At 39.2% G+C, this 18,555-nt stretch overlaps 1 protein-coding gene across 4 annotated transcripts in view; it reads left to right on the top strand.

Moving 5' to 3' along the window:
- Window positions 1-18,555, top strand: part of UTRN (utrophin) — a 768,906-nt gene that overhangs the window by 219,586 nt on the left and 530,765 nt on the right. For all 4 annotated transcript variants that reach the window (XM_073672652.1, XM_073672651.1, XM_073672650.1 and 1 more), the window contains 7 exons: window positions 1,359-1,597; window positions 5,772-5,952; window positions 6,127-6,272; window positions 9,940-10,152; window positions 14,764-14,877; window positions 17,609-17,764; window positions 18,251-18,421. In XM_073672652.1, the coding sequence (XP_073528753.1) occupies window positions 1,359-1,597; window positions 5,772-5,952; window positions 6,127-6,272; window positions 9,940-10,152; window positions 14,764-14,877; window positions 17,609-17,764; window positions 18,251-18,421 (1,220 nt within the window). The remainder of the gene's footprint in view (window positions 1-1,358; window positions 1,598-5,771; window positions 5,953-6,126; window positions 6,273-9,939; window positions 10,153-14,763; window positions 14,878-17,608; window positions 17,765-18,250; window positions 18,422-18,555) is intronic.

Here is an 18,555-nt window from a genome sequence, read left to right as displayed (position 1 = left end):
TGATTTCACAGCTTGGCCATCCAGTCTGAGACTGGGAGGTTCTCTCATTAGGTGCTCCCTGTCCCCTTGATTACTCAGCTACTTAACTGGACTTCCAGTCTTAGATAGCTGCCAGTCGTAGCTTCAGCTCTGTGTGTGTTTTGTTTTCTCTGTGCCTAGTGCTATGCTTGTTGATCTATCGCTGCTTGACCTCGGACCTCATTCTAACCATCCGTTTGCATATTCCCTCGCTCTGATCTGCTAACCTCCTGGTATTTTGACCTCGGACCTGACTACGCCTTTGTCTCTTCCCTCTATTTATGACGTACCCTCCTGACTATTGACCTCGGATTCCTTGACTATCCCGACTCACAGCTTGTCCGTGAGAAGTGACTCCGCGTCACATTAACAATAGGAAGACTGCACCTAAATATATACTTTTTTAATCTTTAGAATTGGGATGGGCAGATCTGGATATTATGCAGTTATGCAGTTTCAATGTGATAGTTCTATGCACAAATTGAAAAATTTGAAATTCAGCTGGGATAAATAATATCTAAACCCTTCATGTTGACAACATGGCCATCAATAAAGTCAAACAGGGTGGTACTGTGAAAATGTGCTATACTTATGGTTTTTCATTTCTGTTCTGAATTTTGACTAATTAATTTACTGAAATTCTTATATTTTTCCCATTTGGCTCCAGCTTTTCTGTTGTCCATATGTCACTTGTTTTCAGTGGAAAAAGGCTTAAATCATGTACAGCAATTTGCTCTGTTTTGTGGCATTATTATTGGTGTTCTTGAGACATTTTGTGAAGTTCCAGTTGGTACTTAAAAGTCTAATGCTAATTATGGAGTAAATTACATACAAGGAGTCTTGGTATGCAGCGTTTTTGTGGTCAGTTGTATTGTTTGTTTTTTGTTTTAAATGCCCTTGGTATGTCTATGACATTTCTGTAAACCAATTAGTATGTTCTTCCCAGCCGTAAACATTTGGAGATGTTAATTCTCACAGTACACTGGAGCCTTTCTGAATGAATAATGTCTGTAACCTAATATTTTTTTTTTACTACAGTTTCATTGTAAATCTCATGTAGGAAGTGCATTTCAATCCTTTCATGGCATCGTTCAAAGGAATTAAAATCTTTGTCTTTGCCTCTAAATTCCATTTCCTAACTTAGATGTACCATAGTTTATCTTGCTCTATTTCTGTAGATTATAATGCCCCCTGCTGTACCTACTGAGTAGATGACTTTTTGAAGAATGTTGCTTTATATTTACAGTGTCCTTTCAATATTACAACATTGTACATATTCATTTCATAATGATCAGGTATCATCTTATATATTAAATTAGGGTTTATGTGTGTTGTTACAGAAGATCTACCAGAAGAAGACTTGAACGGATCATTGGACAAATTAAAGACAGAATGGAACAACACTAACAACCAAATTCAAGATCTTAATAAGGGAATTTTGTACCAGGACTCTATTACCGCTTACTTCAAAGAGTTAGATAATTTGGAAGAAAAGCTAAGGCAGGAGGAGGACTGGTTGAATACCCAGCCATTACCATCTCAGGAGCTTCCACTACAATCACTTAAGGAGTCTAGACAGGTAAACTTGTTCACATAACCATAGATGTCAACATTTCTCAGGGTGTTTAAGTCCTGCTCCAACTCCTCCTTGCCCCAGTTGGGAACATCTGTACCCCTCCTGAGAATGCTCCCACTGCTGCACCCCAGAAATCCCAGTTTTGACCCCACATCTTTCCGGCCACAGTTGGCAACTATGTATTACAAACAGTATACACCATTTGTATTGCTATATCTTGATAACATTACACCTTTCTTTCAAAACTTTTCTTGGCTTGTACGAAGAAATGCGAGAATTTCATTCTTTATTAACATGGTTTTATGCTTTTTTTTCTGTCCTATAACAAATCTCATAGGATAAACTTGAAAGAAATGGCATACCTAGAGAATGCAATGTCTATAAAAGGACCAAAGACACAAAAATCATATAAAAATATTAAAAAGTCAGAAAAACTTACTGCTTTTGTTGCAAGTAGTGATGAGCGAGCGTGCTTGTTTAACCCTTTTCACCGAGCACGCTCGGGTGCTTCCCGAGTATCTTTGGCGTGCTCGTATATTATGTTTCAGTCCCTGCGTCTGCATGATTTATGGCTGTTACACATCCTAAATACATTGGGGAATTGCCTATTTGTTAGGGAATCTTCACAAGTGTTTAGGCTGTGTGACAGTCATAAATCTTGCAGACGCAGGGACTGAAACATAATATACGAGCACGCCGAAGATACTCAGGAAGCACCCAAGCGTGCTAGGTGAAAGGGTTAAATGAGCACGCTATCTCATCACTAGTTGCAGGCAATATTCCCATATTGACTTACAGTAAATATTTTTGAGCATGTTTTCTTTTAGCTACAAAACGCCAGAAACAAACTCTGCAAAAAATGCAACATTTTTTCACAAATGCTGTTCGTAAAGCCATCATTAGGGCGTTTGTAAACAGGGTCTTTTAGACGCATCAGAAAAATGCCTGCCGTGTTCTTCCTGAAGTGTCTTCTTTGTTTAATTTTTTGTCATTTTTTAATCAATTTTGACAGCAGTGCCTTTTAAAAAATAAAATTCTATATATAAATAGCGGTGGTTTAAAAGTGGAAACTGCTAAAAGAACGGTCAGGCACTTCTTTTAGCCGCTCCATGGCTTTAAAAGCCTTAAGCGGTAAAAGAAGTTACAAAAGACTGAACATTTGTTGTGCATATAGCCATTATTTTTAATGATTATTAAGTGCTTTTTCAGGCGGTTCCAGGTTGAATCCGCCTGAAAAAGACGCTGTGTTTACATACTCTTAAGGTGGTCTTTAAGCCAATAAAATTAGATGTGTCTCTTTTAAAGCTTTACATATAGATTGTGCCCATGAGTGATATCCAGAAAAAGATGTTTTATAATTACAGCACAAGACACATGTATGCTATTATTTTGAACACAGTTGCAATTTTGTCTTTGATTTATTTAATTAATTAATTTGCTAATTTAAAAGGAACCTGTCAGTCCATTTATGCTGCCCAAACCACAGACAACATGAATCAGATCCCGGATACACAGTTGCAGCAGTTATGTTTTTCTCTAAAACCTTCCTGTGCTGCTCTAATTTGATAGTCAGGTCTCTCCCGATGTACTGTATACACATAGGACAGACCTGTCAATCACCTGGAGCGGTGCAGGGAGGAGCCGGCCACTGGTAGTGCCAGACTAGTCTTGTTTTTTCCTATGGTCACCGGCTCTATCTTTAACCTGTTTTATCTGAAAAGCCAGAACATTTCAAAGAAAATCATACCTGGCTGAAGTTGTGTAACCAGGCTCTGATATTGCGTTTTGGTCAGCATGAATCTACTGACTGATAGGTTCTGTTTAATTTGCCCATTTGGGACTTATTGCTTTAGATATGGTAATATGTAGGGAACACACAGATCACATGCTACCCGGATAACAGTAATAGTATGGTAATGGTCCATTAGATCATTATTACAGGTGATCTGTGTAATATAATGTGCTAAGAGGAGATATATTGTATCTTCGTAGCATGCCCACCTGCCATAATCCCCATTACCACCTCTGCTCCTAGAAACACTTCTCAATGGGAATGCTATTACATGTGTTATAAAAACACAAATCCACCTAGTTCAATCGTATCCAACAAATTTGGCCCTGCAATTATTTTATTAAAGAGTTACTTCCATCCCAACCTTTTATGTAGAGAGAAGAATAACGTTGGCCAAGTACTCGCCATAGGAGGTTAGGTTATAGAAACGGCTGATTGCAAAACTGCCTGAAAAAGCTCTAAATAAAAACTAAAAAGAATGAACATACGCGCTGCAATAGCAAAACGACTTACTGTTCATTTGTTCAGTGTTGTGAGCCAGTGGCCAAAAGCATTCCAAAAAAGATGCCAAACCTACTCTTCAGGACAAAAGACCTGTGTCCTGAAGCTTCGTGCAACTGAAAAAGATGCCGGGTTCACACACGTCCAAAAGACATCGTGTGCACATACCCTTATACCGTCTCCATAACTCCAGAGTTATAGAAATGTCATAGCTCGCTGTGCTATGAGGTTGACATAACTCCTATTAATTTTTACAGACACAACTTAGAGCAAGCAATGAGAGGTTATTTTTACATTTTAGCTTAAAGGGGGTCTCTAGGTATAAAATTGAATACATAAAATTACCATAAGTAATTATAAATTTATTCCTGAATACCTTTTACTAGCAAATCACACTTGTTTTATATAGGAGGATAATCAGTATAATACATTAAAATGGCTGCTCCCTTGTTACACTGATAGGAACCTGTCTTAGAATGTTAATAGGATAGGTGTATAGTAACATGTGCGTCCTGTGGATATTCTGAACTAATTCTGGAAATACCAGAGGTGCGGAGGTAAGAAGAGGCTGCTCACACTGCTATCCACCGTGTCTATCTGATCTAATACTGGAGATACCAGGGGGGCTGAGGTAAGAAGAGGCTGCTCACACTGCTGTCCTCCCTGTCTTTCTGATCTGATACTGGAGATACCAGGTGGTCTGAGGTTGAGAAGGTGCCACTCTCACTGCTGTCCACCTTGGCTATCTGATCTGATACTGGAGAAAACAAGAGTGCTGAGGTAAGAAGAGGCTGCTCACTACTGTCCACCCTGTCTTTCTGATCTGATACTGGAGATACCATGTGGTCTAAGGATGAGAAGGTGCCGCTCTCACTGCTGTCCACCTTGGCTATCTGATCTAATACTGGAGATACCAAGAGTGCTGAGATAAGAAGAGGCTGCTCACACTGCTGTCCATTTTCTTTCCGAATGCTGTGTGGCTGCTGTGACCTGGAGATATCTTATACCACGTATTGTCAAGCTATCCCCAGATTACAGAAATGTAGGTTTCTACTGCACATGCACAGTCACCTGTCCGATTAGCATTCTAGGGCAGGTTTCTGTCAGTGTAATAAGAAGGCGGCTATTTAAATGTACTACCGTGATTATCCCTTCTGGACAAAGCAAGTGTGATTTGCTAATTGAGGGTATTTAATCGAAATCGGAATCTTCCAGCAGGTTATTGCTATGTAATCTGAGAGCACTATGTTGTAGTGAAAGAGACCCTGATTCCAGTCGTGTCACTTACTAGGATTTTTTTTGCTGCTCCAATACAGTCAGTGTTTTAGTAGAAGGATATTATCACTACAGGGCAAGCTGCCCTCGTGCCTCCTAGCCCAACCAAGCCCCCAGCAGTGATTAGCTGCTTTCTGTCACTACACAATATACACAGAAAGCTGTCAATTAGTGCTGTAGGTGGTGTTTTACAGAGCTTCTGCTAAATCTGCAGCAGAGAAAACTGTACATCTATCCTAACTAATGCACCTAGTAAAATAAGTGATACATCGCCTGGAATCAGGGTTTCAGCCCCTAGCTCATGTTTCAGTCAGATTATATAGCAAAAACCTGCTAGCAGATTCCCTTTAAGAATCCATTTATGCCATTACTATTTTTCCTGTTCCTGGAGAACCCCTCTAACAGTTGTCATGTTGTGCCATTCATTTTTAGCTCAGTCTGCTGTGTTAATTATATTTTTTAAACATAGTTGTAGATGAGGATATGTTATTTATTATAACATTTGCAGCATTGCATTGTAAAATTACATAAAATATACACCTTAGTACAGTATTATATTGGTGTAATGTTACAGCTTTAGTTACACTAATGTGATATTCTTGCTCACAGCTGCGACTGGACAGATTTCGAGATCTGTACACACAAGTCGAAGATTTGCGATCAAAGTCATTGTCGCTAGGTTCCCAGCCAGGCGCTCCTACTTTTCTTGAAGGAAGCTTAAACAGTATCAGCGGCAACTATGGGAGAGTAAAAAGTCAAATGGAAATAGAAGTGGAACACTTTCAGAAAGGTTGGTCAGTGGTTACATGTATCATTTCATTAGGGGGTTCGATGACAAACTGAGGTACTGCACATGTAAAGATATTAAAAGTATACATTATAGATCATTGAACAATGTCTGGGTCCAATATAACCCATAAATAGCAACAAAATAATGTAACAATTGTTCTTTTTAACCTTCCAGCTCTGGAACACCAGCCCAGTCAGCAGTACCTAGACACCCGGAAAGCATTAAAAGAAATATTAATGGATTGTCAGCACAAATTACAGTCACAACTAACAGGTCTCTGCGATCCAATGACTGCAGATCAAGCTCTGCTACAGGCTAAGGTGAGTAAGTAACGGTGTCAGTTTGTATCGTGTTTTATTACCGCCATGAATAGATTTTGCATTATTCGTTTGATATGAAAGATGTGTACATCATCCAAAAGTATCCACACCGGTAAGTAACTTAGCTGAGGTCCTAGGGGTCTTTACCTTCCTGATTCTGACCATGACACTCAGCATTTTCCCACGATCCATAATATTTCCTCCATAATTAGTAATCTTCTGGAATCTGCTGGATCATGCCAAAGCAAGTGAATTGATCGAGAAGGTTGGCAAAGATATAACAGCTGCTCTCTGCATCTTGGCACTCAGGGGAAAAAGATTTTGTGATTTTGAAGATTAAGTCCTTTTTCTTTTACAAAAATGTCCCTTTAGGATTTCATCTAACTGTCCAATAATTCGGGAATGCATTAGACAATTAGACTAGTATTTCAGTGTATACACTCATCAACATTGAAATTGCAAAAACAAAAAATACAAGCCATAAGGTTATGTAAATCGAAGAAGTAGCAAGTGTCACTAAGATCTGCAAATGATCATATTTTCAAGCACTTTGCTCCAATCTGTGGCATGTGGGAGGGGTATAAAAGCCAGATTGAATCCACATGTTTATGTAAGCCACATGAAATCTCCAAAATCTGATCAAATCTTGTGGAATGATTGTGCCATGCCTCCTGTTCCTTGATGTGCCAGTTATCACTTTTTGTCACCAACTGAGCGGGGTAGAATGGTTGAACCTAGAGACATTGGTTTATCATAGCGGCAGATCATGTCAGCACTGTTCAGTGTTGCGTGTCTTAGTGATTGGGAGAACAACAACAAATTGTAATGACCGCAAAGGTGCACCGACGCGAACCTCTGCACGGATGGATCATCATATTTGTAGAATGGCATGTATTCAACCATTCTGTACTGCAAGTGAAATTAGATGTCACATGCCAAGCCTAAGGCAACAAACAGTGTCTCTACAAACCATGAGAAGGCGTTTCAGCGTCATTGTGCTACAAGCCAGATGTCCAGCTACAGATGTTCCATTGATTTCATGCCACCGCACTCAAGGGCTATTATGGTGCAGACCAAGACGGCAGTGGAGGTGGAACGGTGGTCATCTTCAATGAAGTGTCCTGCTCTGCTTTTATCTTAGAAGCAGTGATAGCTGGAAATTGGTCTGGAGATCACGTTGGCTACTCCATGAAGAGGCCTTCTTGAAGGCATTAAGATGTAGGGTGTCATATGATAGTCCTACCGCTCTCATCTTTGTTTCAGGTTTGCTAACAGCTTGGCGTTACATAGATTTGGTAGCGGAACCAGTTCTAGGGCTATTTCACCAAAGTGTTCAGGAGGCGTTTTCAACACAACACTAGGCCGCATGTTGCTCGTGCTACTGCTAGCAGCCTGCATGATCTGTGCTACCATGTACTGCAGCATCTCTAGACTTGTCTCCCATCGAGCACATCTGGGATAACATTGGTCAGCAATTGTAAAGGGAGCTGCCAGCAGCGGATCTTGATGATCTGCCAAAGTGCATTAAGCGTGGAAGAACATTCCTCAGACAACCATTAATAACCTAATTGATAACATGCCAAGGTGTGTAAATGCATGTACTTCTGCGTTTGGTGCTCATTCTTGATATTGAATAAATTGAGATGTTTTGAAAATTTTGTTTCCATTTTTATATAATTTCCATGTCAATTACATGTCTATCCATCCTGTGATTTTCATAATTCCATGACTTTTTCTTGGTGTTGCAATTTCAATGTTGTGAAGTGTAGTAACCAAAATAGTCCCCTTACCACTAATTATCTGCGTTAAATCCTAAAATTAATGAGAAATGTTTGCAACATAACAACTGACCGTCATTATCAGAATGTAGACCTAATTTAAAGAGGACCTGTCACTGGGTGAAAAGTGGGCAGTTTTTGCTTTTATTTTATCCCTGTTGCTCCCCTAACTATGAAGCGTCACAAATTAGGATAGCTGCATCTGTCTCCCATTGAGATAAATAGGATGTGACTGTTGCATCGAAGTGGCAATCAGCTGCAACTTTGGAACAATCAAAGGTTACAGAGGCATGAAATTCACATAAAGGAATCTTTTATTTGTAAGTTTCAGTCACATGACTGCACCAATGTGTGAGAAAGTGTGAGGCTGACAGTGAAAAGATTAAGAAAAGGAATTATTTTCCATTTTTTTGTCTTTTTAAAATTATATAACTGTAAAATATAACAAAAGAAAAGATTGGTGGAAAACATTCATTCTTTAAGAAAGACAGTGTCTCATTGTCCATTATAATGTTCCGTTATTTGCATGTGTACTAAGCATGTTTTTCATTCAATCTCCTAACAAATGCTTGAGCTGTTGTCTGCAGGGGACAATAGGTTCATTATTACAATCAGGTTATTATTGTACATAGCCAGAGTCACCATGGGCCTTACTGTACAGAACGGTGTTGCCATAGCATATTTACATCTTTTTCTTATGGATTTTTTATATTTTGTATTGCTAAAGGAAAATGTATTTGTCAGTATCTTTCAATCAATCTATTAAGACCTTAACATGAGAAGCATGACTAAGATCATATATAAATGCAAACGTAAACAACTTTATTGAAAATTAGATAAAAACATATAAAAATTACAGTACAAGGCATCCATACAAAGTTAAAGAGGTTGTCCAGTACTATTTAAAATACCCCCAATGTATTTAAACTGTGGAGAGAAGTCTTTTTGTAATTACCTTGTGTTGTCTGTATTGCCTGTTAGTGGCTCTATCACTGGCCGCTCACAAGTCAAGTCAAGTTCCGGCTGCAGCCGAGCGTGATTCGCGCGTCACAGCCCAGCATCCACAGCGCGCTTTCTCTCTCCTGTATTCATTGGATAAGCGCGCGGTGGATGCTGGGCTGTGACGCGCGAGGTAACCCCACATAGCCCATCAATCACCGGGGAGCACGTCACTGGGTCACGCCCGGCTTGACGAGACATCAGCGGATTCCAGAACCGGCTCCAGCCTGGGGTCACGTAATGCCACAAGCGATAGCGCCGCTCACAGGCAATAAAGACAAAGCAGGGTAATTACTAAAAACTTCTCTCCACAGTTTAAATACATTGGGGGCATTTTAAATAGTAGTGGACAACCTCTTTAAGAACCAGACAAAAGGAAAAATGGGCAGGACAGTTAGAGGCCACAAGAGATGGCACAATGCAGATGGGCATGCAGATAGGAATAATTACTTGCTCATCATTTCTTCATGCATGCCCATCTGCATTGTGCCATCCCTTGCGGCCTCCAAGTGTCCTGCCCATTTTTCCTTTTGTCTTTTTCTTAACCTTGTATGGATGCCTTGTACTGTACTTTTTTACATGTTTATATCTATTGTTCAATTAAAATTGTTTACTTTTGCATTTGTATGTTGTCTTAGTCATTCTTCTAATGTTAGGGTCTTCGTGATATGTTGCATGTGGCCTGTACTTATACATGGGACTATATTGGTATTATCTATCTATCTACAGTATCTATCTATCTATCTATCTATCTATCTATCTATCTATCTATCTATCTATCTATCATATTTCTTCTTTTTCTTATTGCTGCATTTCTTTTTCAGTCAACGTTTTTAACAAACATGAGCACGATCATAAAATAGAAAGATAACTCTTCTTTTTCTTATCAGAATCTTACACAGACATTAGAAAGCCAGAAACCAGGTATTGACAGGCTTTACGCCGAAACCCGGCTTCTTGAGAAGCGAGCCCCGGAAGACAAAACTGTAATCTACATGAATGAGTGTAGAGACATCGAAGAACAGTGGAGCAAATTGAAGAGTATTTGCGCTGATCACGTCTACATTCTAGAAGATATTTCCTCCAAGCTAAAAGCATTTGAGGTAAAGTAAAATGTGACCCTTTCGAGATTAAGATTACAAACTTTATCCTAATGTGTTCAGGTCCCTATACAAATTAGATGGCTGTCCTCTGAACAATGCTTCGGCTGATCTTTGGCCTACCGCTATTTTAGCCGAATTTCCCAAACATTAGAGCGCTCCTGTGTTCTCTATGAGAAAGTCACCGGCTGACACATCAGTCAGCGGCTTATCTCTGGGAGAACATGGTAATCGGCAATCCAAAATCAGACATACCCAGGTGACCTCTCCCCAAAACATTAGTTGGCTAGCGCCCCCATACCTATTGCATTGTTAGCCAAACCTGTCGGGTTCATCCAACATTAGTTGCTAATACTTGATGTGATGAAATATTAAGCCTTCATGCAGTAAGATATTAAAGAGATGTTCTTACCGGGAAGAACCAGCATGTGGAAGATTGTAAGGGGCAAAAACTAAGTGAGGACTTTGAACCTCTCTCATACGTTCATGGAAATCAACATTCAATCAAATCACAATTGTCTCTGCTGACATTTCCAGGGAAGGAAATGTTTTCTCTGATGTTGTTTCCATAATAAGGTCAAGTAGAATATACGTATAATGCTTGGTTTTCGGTTCTTATTTCATTATCATCTCCATCTCCCCATGAGTGTCTTTGTGCAGTAGATAAAGAATACGATTTCCTGACTACTTTCCTTTCATTTACCTGGCTGCATAACATTTAAATTAATTGCTACGATTAAATGGAGATTTGATAAAATGATAATTCTGTTCATTTCTCTGTTCTTTGAGATGACAGGAGTCTGAAAGACATTTCAGGGATAGAATAATGAATGCCCTGTGAAAACTTTGGTATTGGTAAAGCTGTAAACTAATAAGGAAGAAATACATTTAATCATTTAAATCAAGCTCGTTTTGTTAGTTGAAATAGTTTTTTTGCTTTTAGATGAGTTGATGTAAAAAAGAAGCCAATAAAGTATTGTCAGACATTCTGAAATACTAAGAGAATTTATTATTTAGGATCATTTTGAGCTGATTGATGACCTTTCCACTTTAGCTCCCTTGTGAGGGGTTTAATTCTCAAGGTTCGGCAGGCAGATCTGCTGCTACTTATAGTTTCACTTATTAGGGGTAAGTAGTGACTATGAAGGGGATAGTTGGGAGAGGCATTGTATAGCAGCGAAAAGCTAAGGGTATGTGCCCACCTTAAGTATTTGGTGCCGAAATTTCTGCACCGTTTCTGCATTTCATGGCAGGAAAAACACAAAGGCAAAACCCCCTTATTTTTGCTGCATTTTTGCGTTTTTGATGCAAATTTTTCCCCACTCATTGGTATGGGTGAAATATGCAGCAAAAACGCTGAAAGAATTGACGGGCTGCAGACTTAAGTCTGCACCAAATCTGCAAGTCAAAAATAAGCAAGGTGTGCATGAGACTTCAGGATTCTCATTCACTTTGCTGGCATCTGGTTTTGTGACAAAACTGCTCTGAAAAAACACAGCATGTGTGCATACAACCTAAAAGACCAAGGAAGGGATGACAAGACGTGTGGATAGAGTGAAAGCCATTATTAGCATAACTTTTCAGATTCATAGACTCTCTTGCTGATAATAATGCCCAAATTTTAGTGGGGCTCCTTTCCAATTCCTCACTGCTTATGTTCCTTTCAATCATAGCTCATCGTTTTGTCTTATTTGGTCTCATTAGTCAAGCTGCTCATGTTTTAATCAGTAATTATTTAATGTCGGGAGCTCAGAGTAAATTTGGATTCTGTTTCTGTCTTACTCTGCATTTGATCTGAAATCTGATTTTAGCCTAAAGAGTTTGGCTCATGAAAGTAAGTATCACAATGGCTGTGGATTCCATTTCAGTGATTTTTTTTTATTGTTCATTTTAAAACTGAATGCAAAATGAATCAACTTCCTGAATAGTCTTCTCTACTAAAAATCTTCTAATTTTGCACAACTTCTTCACATAAATAGCTGTGCTGCTGCTCATGACATAGATCCAACAGTACACTGATTCTGGCAGTTTGGGTTCTCTCTACTTCTCCCTTCTCTGCGTCCTCCATTGTCTCAATGTTTGAGAGGGAAGAAAGCATAGAAGTCTTCAGAGAGGGCATATTAAGCAGACTTTACTTAATAAGAGGATACAAATTAGAAAAGGACATTTACAAAAGGGAAGAGTACACACAAGCTATAAACCAATACAAAAAGGATTGCCCCATGACAGCTTATGCATTGGAAGGGGGACGGCTCATAGACGTCTCAGCATTATTATTGGTCAATACTAAGGATAAGAGATCCCTCACGGGTTGTTGAGTTTAAAGGAGAATTGTAATTATTTGTCCTGATACAAAGTTGGTAAAGGCACTGGCAGTTGCATTCTGGGCATACAGTGGCATGTAAAAGTGTGGGCACCCCTGGTCAAAATTGCTGTTATTGTAATTTTTAAAATGTAAAAGATGAAAATATATATTTTTTGCCTAAAATAAAAAGGAAAGGTGTCATCTTTAACTTTAGGCCTTTTAGAGATCATTTCATCTTCAACTTGCCGAACTATTCACAATAACAGTAATTTTGACCAGGGGTGCCCACATTTTTACATGCCACTGTACAGATCTCATATCCTGAATGCCTTACCTAGGCAGACTAGTCCACATGAAAAAAATGTCTAAAAGTAGAAGCATGTAGCAAACTCCACGTAAAAAGATAGAAAAATTAATAAAAGACTAAAGATTGCAGCCCAAAATTTGGTGCATTTTTTCACTTAAAGTAACCACTAGCATACAGTGCATTGTGAAAGTATTTGTCCCCCTTGAACTTTTCTACCTTTTGCCACATTTCTGGCTTCAAACATAAAGATATAAAATTCTAATTTTTTTGGGAAGAATCAACAAGTGGGACACAATCGTTAAGTGGAACGAAATTTATTGGATATTTTAAACTTTTTTAACAAATTTAAAACTGAAAAGTGGGGCGTGCAATATTATTCAGCCCCTTTACTTTCAGTGCAGCAAACTCACTCCAGAAGTTCAGTGAGGACCTCTGAATGATCCAATGTTGTTCTAAATGACTGGTAATGATAGATAGAATCCACCTGTGTGTAATCAAGTCTCCGTATAAATGCACCTGCTCTGTGATAGTCTCAGGGTTCTGTTTCAAGTGCAGAGAGCATCATGAAGACCAAGGAACACACCAGGCAGGTCCGAGATACTGTTGTGGCGAAGTTTAAAGCTGGATTTGGATACAAAAAGATTTCCCAAGTTTTAAACATCTCAAGGAGCACTGTGCAAGCGATCATATTGAAATGGAAGGAGTATCAGACCACTGCAAATCTACCAAGACCCGGCCGTCCCTCTAAACTTTCATCTCGAACAAGAAGACTGATCAGAGATGCAGCCAAAAGGCCCATGATCACTCTGGATGAACTGCAGAGATCTAAAGCTGAGGTGGGAGAGTCTGTCCATAGGACAACAATCAGTCGTACACTGCACAAATCTGGCCTTTATTAAAGAGTGGGAAGAAGAAAGCCATTTCTCAAAGATACCCATAAAAAGTCTTGTTTGAAGTTTGCCACAAGGCACCTGGGAGACACACCAAACATGTGGAATAAGGTGCTCTGGTCAGATGAAACCAAAATCAAACTTTTTGGCCACAATGCAAGACTATATGTTTGGCGTAAAAGCAACACAGCTCATCACCCTCAAAACACCATCCCCACTGTCAAACATGGTGGTGGCAGCATCATGGTTTGGTCCTGCTTTTCTTCAGCAGGGACAGGGAAGATGGTTAAAATTGATGGGAAGATGGACGGAGCCAAATACAGGACCATTCTGGAAGAAAACCTGTTGGAGTCTGCAAAAGACCTGAGACTGGGACGGAGATTTATCTTCCAACAAGACAATGATCCCAAACATAAAGCAAAATCTACAATGGAATGGTTAAAAAATAAACATATCCAGGTGTTAGAATGGCCAAGTCAAAGTCCAGACCTGAATCCAATCGAGAATCTGTGGAAAGAGCTGAAAACTGCTGTTCACAAACCCCCTCCATCCAACTGCAATGAGCTCAAGCTGTTTTGCAAGGAAGAATGGGCAAGAATTTCAGCCTCTCGATGTGCAAAACTGATAGAGACATACCCCAAGTGACTTGCAGCTGTAATCGCAGCAAAGAGTGGCACTAAAAAGTATTAACTCAAGGGGGCCGAATAATATTGCACGCCCCACTTTTCAGTTTTGAATTTGTTAAAAAAGTTTAAAATATCCAATAAATTTCGTTCCACTTCAGGATTGTGTCCCACTTCTTGTTGATTCTTCCCCAAAAAAATTAGAATTTTATATCTTTATGTTTGAAGCCAGAAATGTGGCAAAAGGTAGAAAAGTTCAAGGGGGCCAAATACTTTCACAATGCACTGTATGTTAAAATATTTTCTTTATATCAAAGGAACTTTGCCGTTAAAGTCAAGTATCTTAAAATAAGAGGTACTGTGCAGTGCTTCATGGTGACTATAGTGGAATTACATATATGCATCACTAGGCGTCTTATATTATTATTGCTGTGTTTTGGCTGAAGGGATTAGTTTCATTGCATCTCTTATATTTTCTTAATTATCCAGACTGAGTCCAAGTCTGTACAGAAATGGATCGGTGAGGCAAAAGATTTTGTTCTAAACCAGCACACAACCTCCCCAGATTCTGAAGGGCTACAGAGACAGCTGGACCAGTGCATGGTAAAGTATCCAGCTGTATTGTATAACTGATTAAGAACGCGTCATTGTTTTTCTTATCATAGAAATACTCTCCACTCCAGAATTTTGTAATGCAGTATGTTGAAAAAAGGGAGAAAACAGGATAATCATATTTATTAAAGTGTATGGTTGTGACATATTTGTCATATATTAGATGCTTTCTTTTATGTTTAGTTTTGAGTAATAGGGGTATTCCCATCTCCAAGATCTTATTCCAATATGTAGTAGGTGTAATAATAATAATATTAGCAAATACCTCTAATTAGAAATGTAGTATAGTTTTTCTGATTCACTTTGTCTCTTTCCTCGTGTGCAGGAATTGCAGGACCTTAGGTATCCATGGTTACGTCCACTGATATAGTGAAAGTTAGTTAGCTAGTTGCTAGTGGTCGTAACCATGGATATCTAAGGTCCTTCAATTCCTGCACATGAGGAAAGAGATATAGCGAATCAGACAAACTATACTACATTTCTAATTGGAGGTAAATGCTAATATTATTATTATTACACCTACTACATATTGGGATAGGATCTTGTAGATGGGAATACCCCTTTAAGTCCAGAGATTGTTCTCATTCTCAAGATCATTTCACTTATGCAACCCTTCCAATCCTACATTTATGCAAATAAGCTCTCTTCCAGAAAAAGGAAAGGAAACTATCTCTCTAGTACCACCTATTGCTGGTAGCTACCCTGAAAGACGGTTTCCATTTACCCAATGCACCAGTCATTTGTGTTCATTTGCGGCATTTATGTCAAAACTGCATCAGTTTTCATCTGCCCTTTTTTACTAGTTTTTACTGAAAAATCATTGCATTGGATTGAAAACACAGTAAGCATCATTTTGGGGTGCATAACAGAGAGGAGTCCAAAGAGGAGCCTCTATGCTCTGTGACATTGATAAATTCTAGTAGGGCATACGGAAAGGTTATATCTGTCAGCAGGATTTCATCCCCCAAAACTATTTTTATGTTCATGTAGATTGTTCAGAGACAGGTCCAGCAATACCTTTAAATGGCCAGTCCAGCCTCCATTACTGAGAAATCCGCATTTGAATTGCTATGCAACTGAGACTGAAGATCTTTTGTAGATCTGAAGCTTCTGTCACTCCAGCTCTATTCTCCGCCCTGCGACACTTCCCCTGCTTGATTGACAGCCTCTACGCTGTGTGACTTCAGGCAAAGGAGCCATCTGTCAAGCAGGAGAAGGCGGCGCTGGGCAGGGAATAGATCTGCAGTGACAGAGGCTTCAGATCTAACATAGTCCTTAGGCCTCATTTGCATATCAGTTAGAACGCTGATTTCTTAGTAAGAATATGTGCACGTATTAAGTATTTATTGCAAATATTTCTACTTCAAAAATGTGTCCCTTGGCAGGAAAAATACTGTGTAAAAGCGTTAGTTTTTTCAGTGTATTTGTATGCATTTGTCCCAGTCATTAGAATGGGTGAAAGATGCAGCAAAAATGCTGAAAGAATTGACAATGTGCAGATTTGAAGCTGCTTCAAATCTGCAAGAAAACAGTATGCAACAAGTGCATGAGATTTCAGAAATCTCTTTCACTTTGCATGGACAGCAAAATGCTGCATTTTTTCTGGCAAAAACGCAATGTGTTCACATACCCTAATGAAGGAGCAGACTGGCCATGTGTCATGCATCTGGGTTCGAACCCTTGAGCCTGTGCTTTGTGGTCAGCTTCTCTCTCCGTCGAACCACAGCAGAAGCACCTTTTTCCTGGTGTTTAGTTTCTATTATTCTTGCTTCAGTCTTTTTAGGGTAACAGGTGCTTTTATTTACTCATTTGACTGCCCTACCACTTTTGGGTGCGGCTTTATATACTTATTTCCTGCTGGGGATAGTCTCATTTGGATGTCCAGCCATACTGCTGTAGTTTAAGCCAGGCAGTGAAAGACCAGCTAGGGTTTATCTCTCTGCTGTTTATGTTCTTTACCTTGCTCTTATCTTCTGTTTCTTTGTAGGAAGTAGGAGGCATATTCTCTAACAGTACATACTTAATCCTTTATTTTGTATTTCGTGGTTTGTTTTACTCACTCTGGAATCTCTTTCTATTTCAGCACACTTTCCCTTTTGTAGGTAATTTGCACTCTGCTCTGCCATCTGGTTCTTTAGGAGGAACGTTAAGCGCTCGACGGCCTTTTGGGCAGCATAGGCCCGTGTTGTCATTGTCTAGTCTGTGGTTAGGGCTATCTCAGCTCACGCAGGAACCACTAGGGACTGCAGAGTTAGGATCTCTTGTCTGTACAGGAACTGGTAGGGTTAGTTGCAGTTTTTAGCGTTACCTTTTTTTCCTAAGTGAGTTGCTACACTAAAATAACACCATGTAAAGGAATTGCTGGACTTGCCTTTGAAAGAGCTATGTGCACATATAAATAGTTTGAGGTGTGAAACCCTGCTGACAGATTCCCTTCAATTAGACAGTCCCTAAACCATATTGCTAGATTTTCTATAAATTTGCTACATTGCAGTTTTCTGCCCCAAAACATTTATTGGTTAGAAATTACCTCTCGGTTTTAGATTGTGAAATATTTGTGAATGGAAATGGTCATGACAACACTAGATGTAAAAATAGCATACAATTTGGATCATGGATGTGCCTTACAAATATAGAATTGGCTTGTTTTAGCCACTCAGGGCTTGAGCCTATTTTTGTGTTGTCCAGATGACTCGTGCTAATTTTGGCTTCTTCTCTGTAGGCTCTTGTCAACGAAATGGAAGCTGTGGAAGGATGTTTAAGCAAGCTGAACGATGCAGAATCGGGACTTAGAAACCACTCTGATACAATGATCCACACATGGGTAGTGCCTAGACTCGCTGACCAGCAGGCACAATGGGAGAGACTAAGCAAGCAGGTAAATATGATAAAAAACATGCATCAGGTCACATATGAAAACCAGAAACTATTAAAAATGGAGAGGGTTGTCGATAGCTGACTGCTGCTCATAATTGTATTAGTCAACCTCTTATTTGATTTTGACCATTTTTGTCTCATGTCCAAAAGTCACATGTTGCGGAATGCTGTCTCCAAATATTTCTGAAACGATGAAAATAATTTTAAGAAACTTCAGATCTCATAAGTATATTAAAGTACTATTGCAATGTCCTAGGAACACTTTGACACTAAAGTAGCTGGCATTATCATCATGCAGAGACTGAAAATAATTTGTCTTAAAAATGGTAAAAAGTCTTATTGCTGACAGCCTGCTGATGTTTGTGTGGATTTTTTCTCCATGTACCTATGTATGTAATGTCTTGCAATATGGTTATAGTTCAGTTGTTCTTGGCCCTTTCCGCAAGTGTCCTGCTATAAGTCAGATTTGCTTCTGTTTGCTTCTTAGGTAATTCATCAGATGAACAGGTTGTCCGAAAGTCAAGAGAAGGCAGTAAATTTAAAGAAGGACTTGGCAGAGATGCAAGAATGGATGACACAAGCCGAAGAGGAATATTTGGAAAGGGATTTTGAGTACAAGTCTCCAGAAGAGCTTGAGAGAGCAGTTGAAGAAATGAAAGTAAGCAACAAAGAACATACAAAGGGGAATTAGTCACATAACGTTTCAAAGCATAAAATGCCATAATACAGAATTATTATTACCGTATATTCCGGCGTATAAGACGACTTTTGAAGACTGAAAAATCTTCTGTC

This window comes from Phyllobates terribilis, unplaced genomic scaffold (assembly GCF_046119375.1).
Source record: "Phyllobates terribilis strain yellow unplaced genomic scaffold, ASM4611937v1 Scaffold_3__8_contigs__length_932513732, whole genome shotgun sequence".
Taxonomy (NCBI): domain Eukaryota; kingdom Metazoa; phylum Chordata; class Amphibia; order Anura; family Dendrobatidae; genus Phyllobates; species Phyllobates terribilis.
The sequence above is the reverse complement of the archived record's forward strand: the minus strand, read 5'-3'. Positions and strand labels throughout refer to the sequence as shown.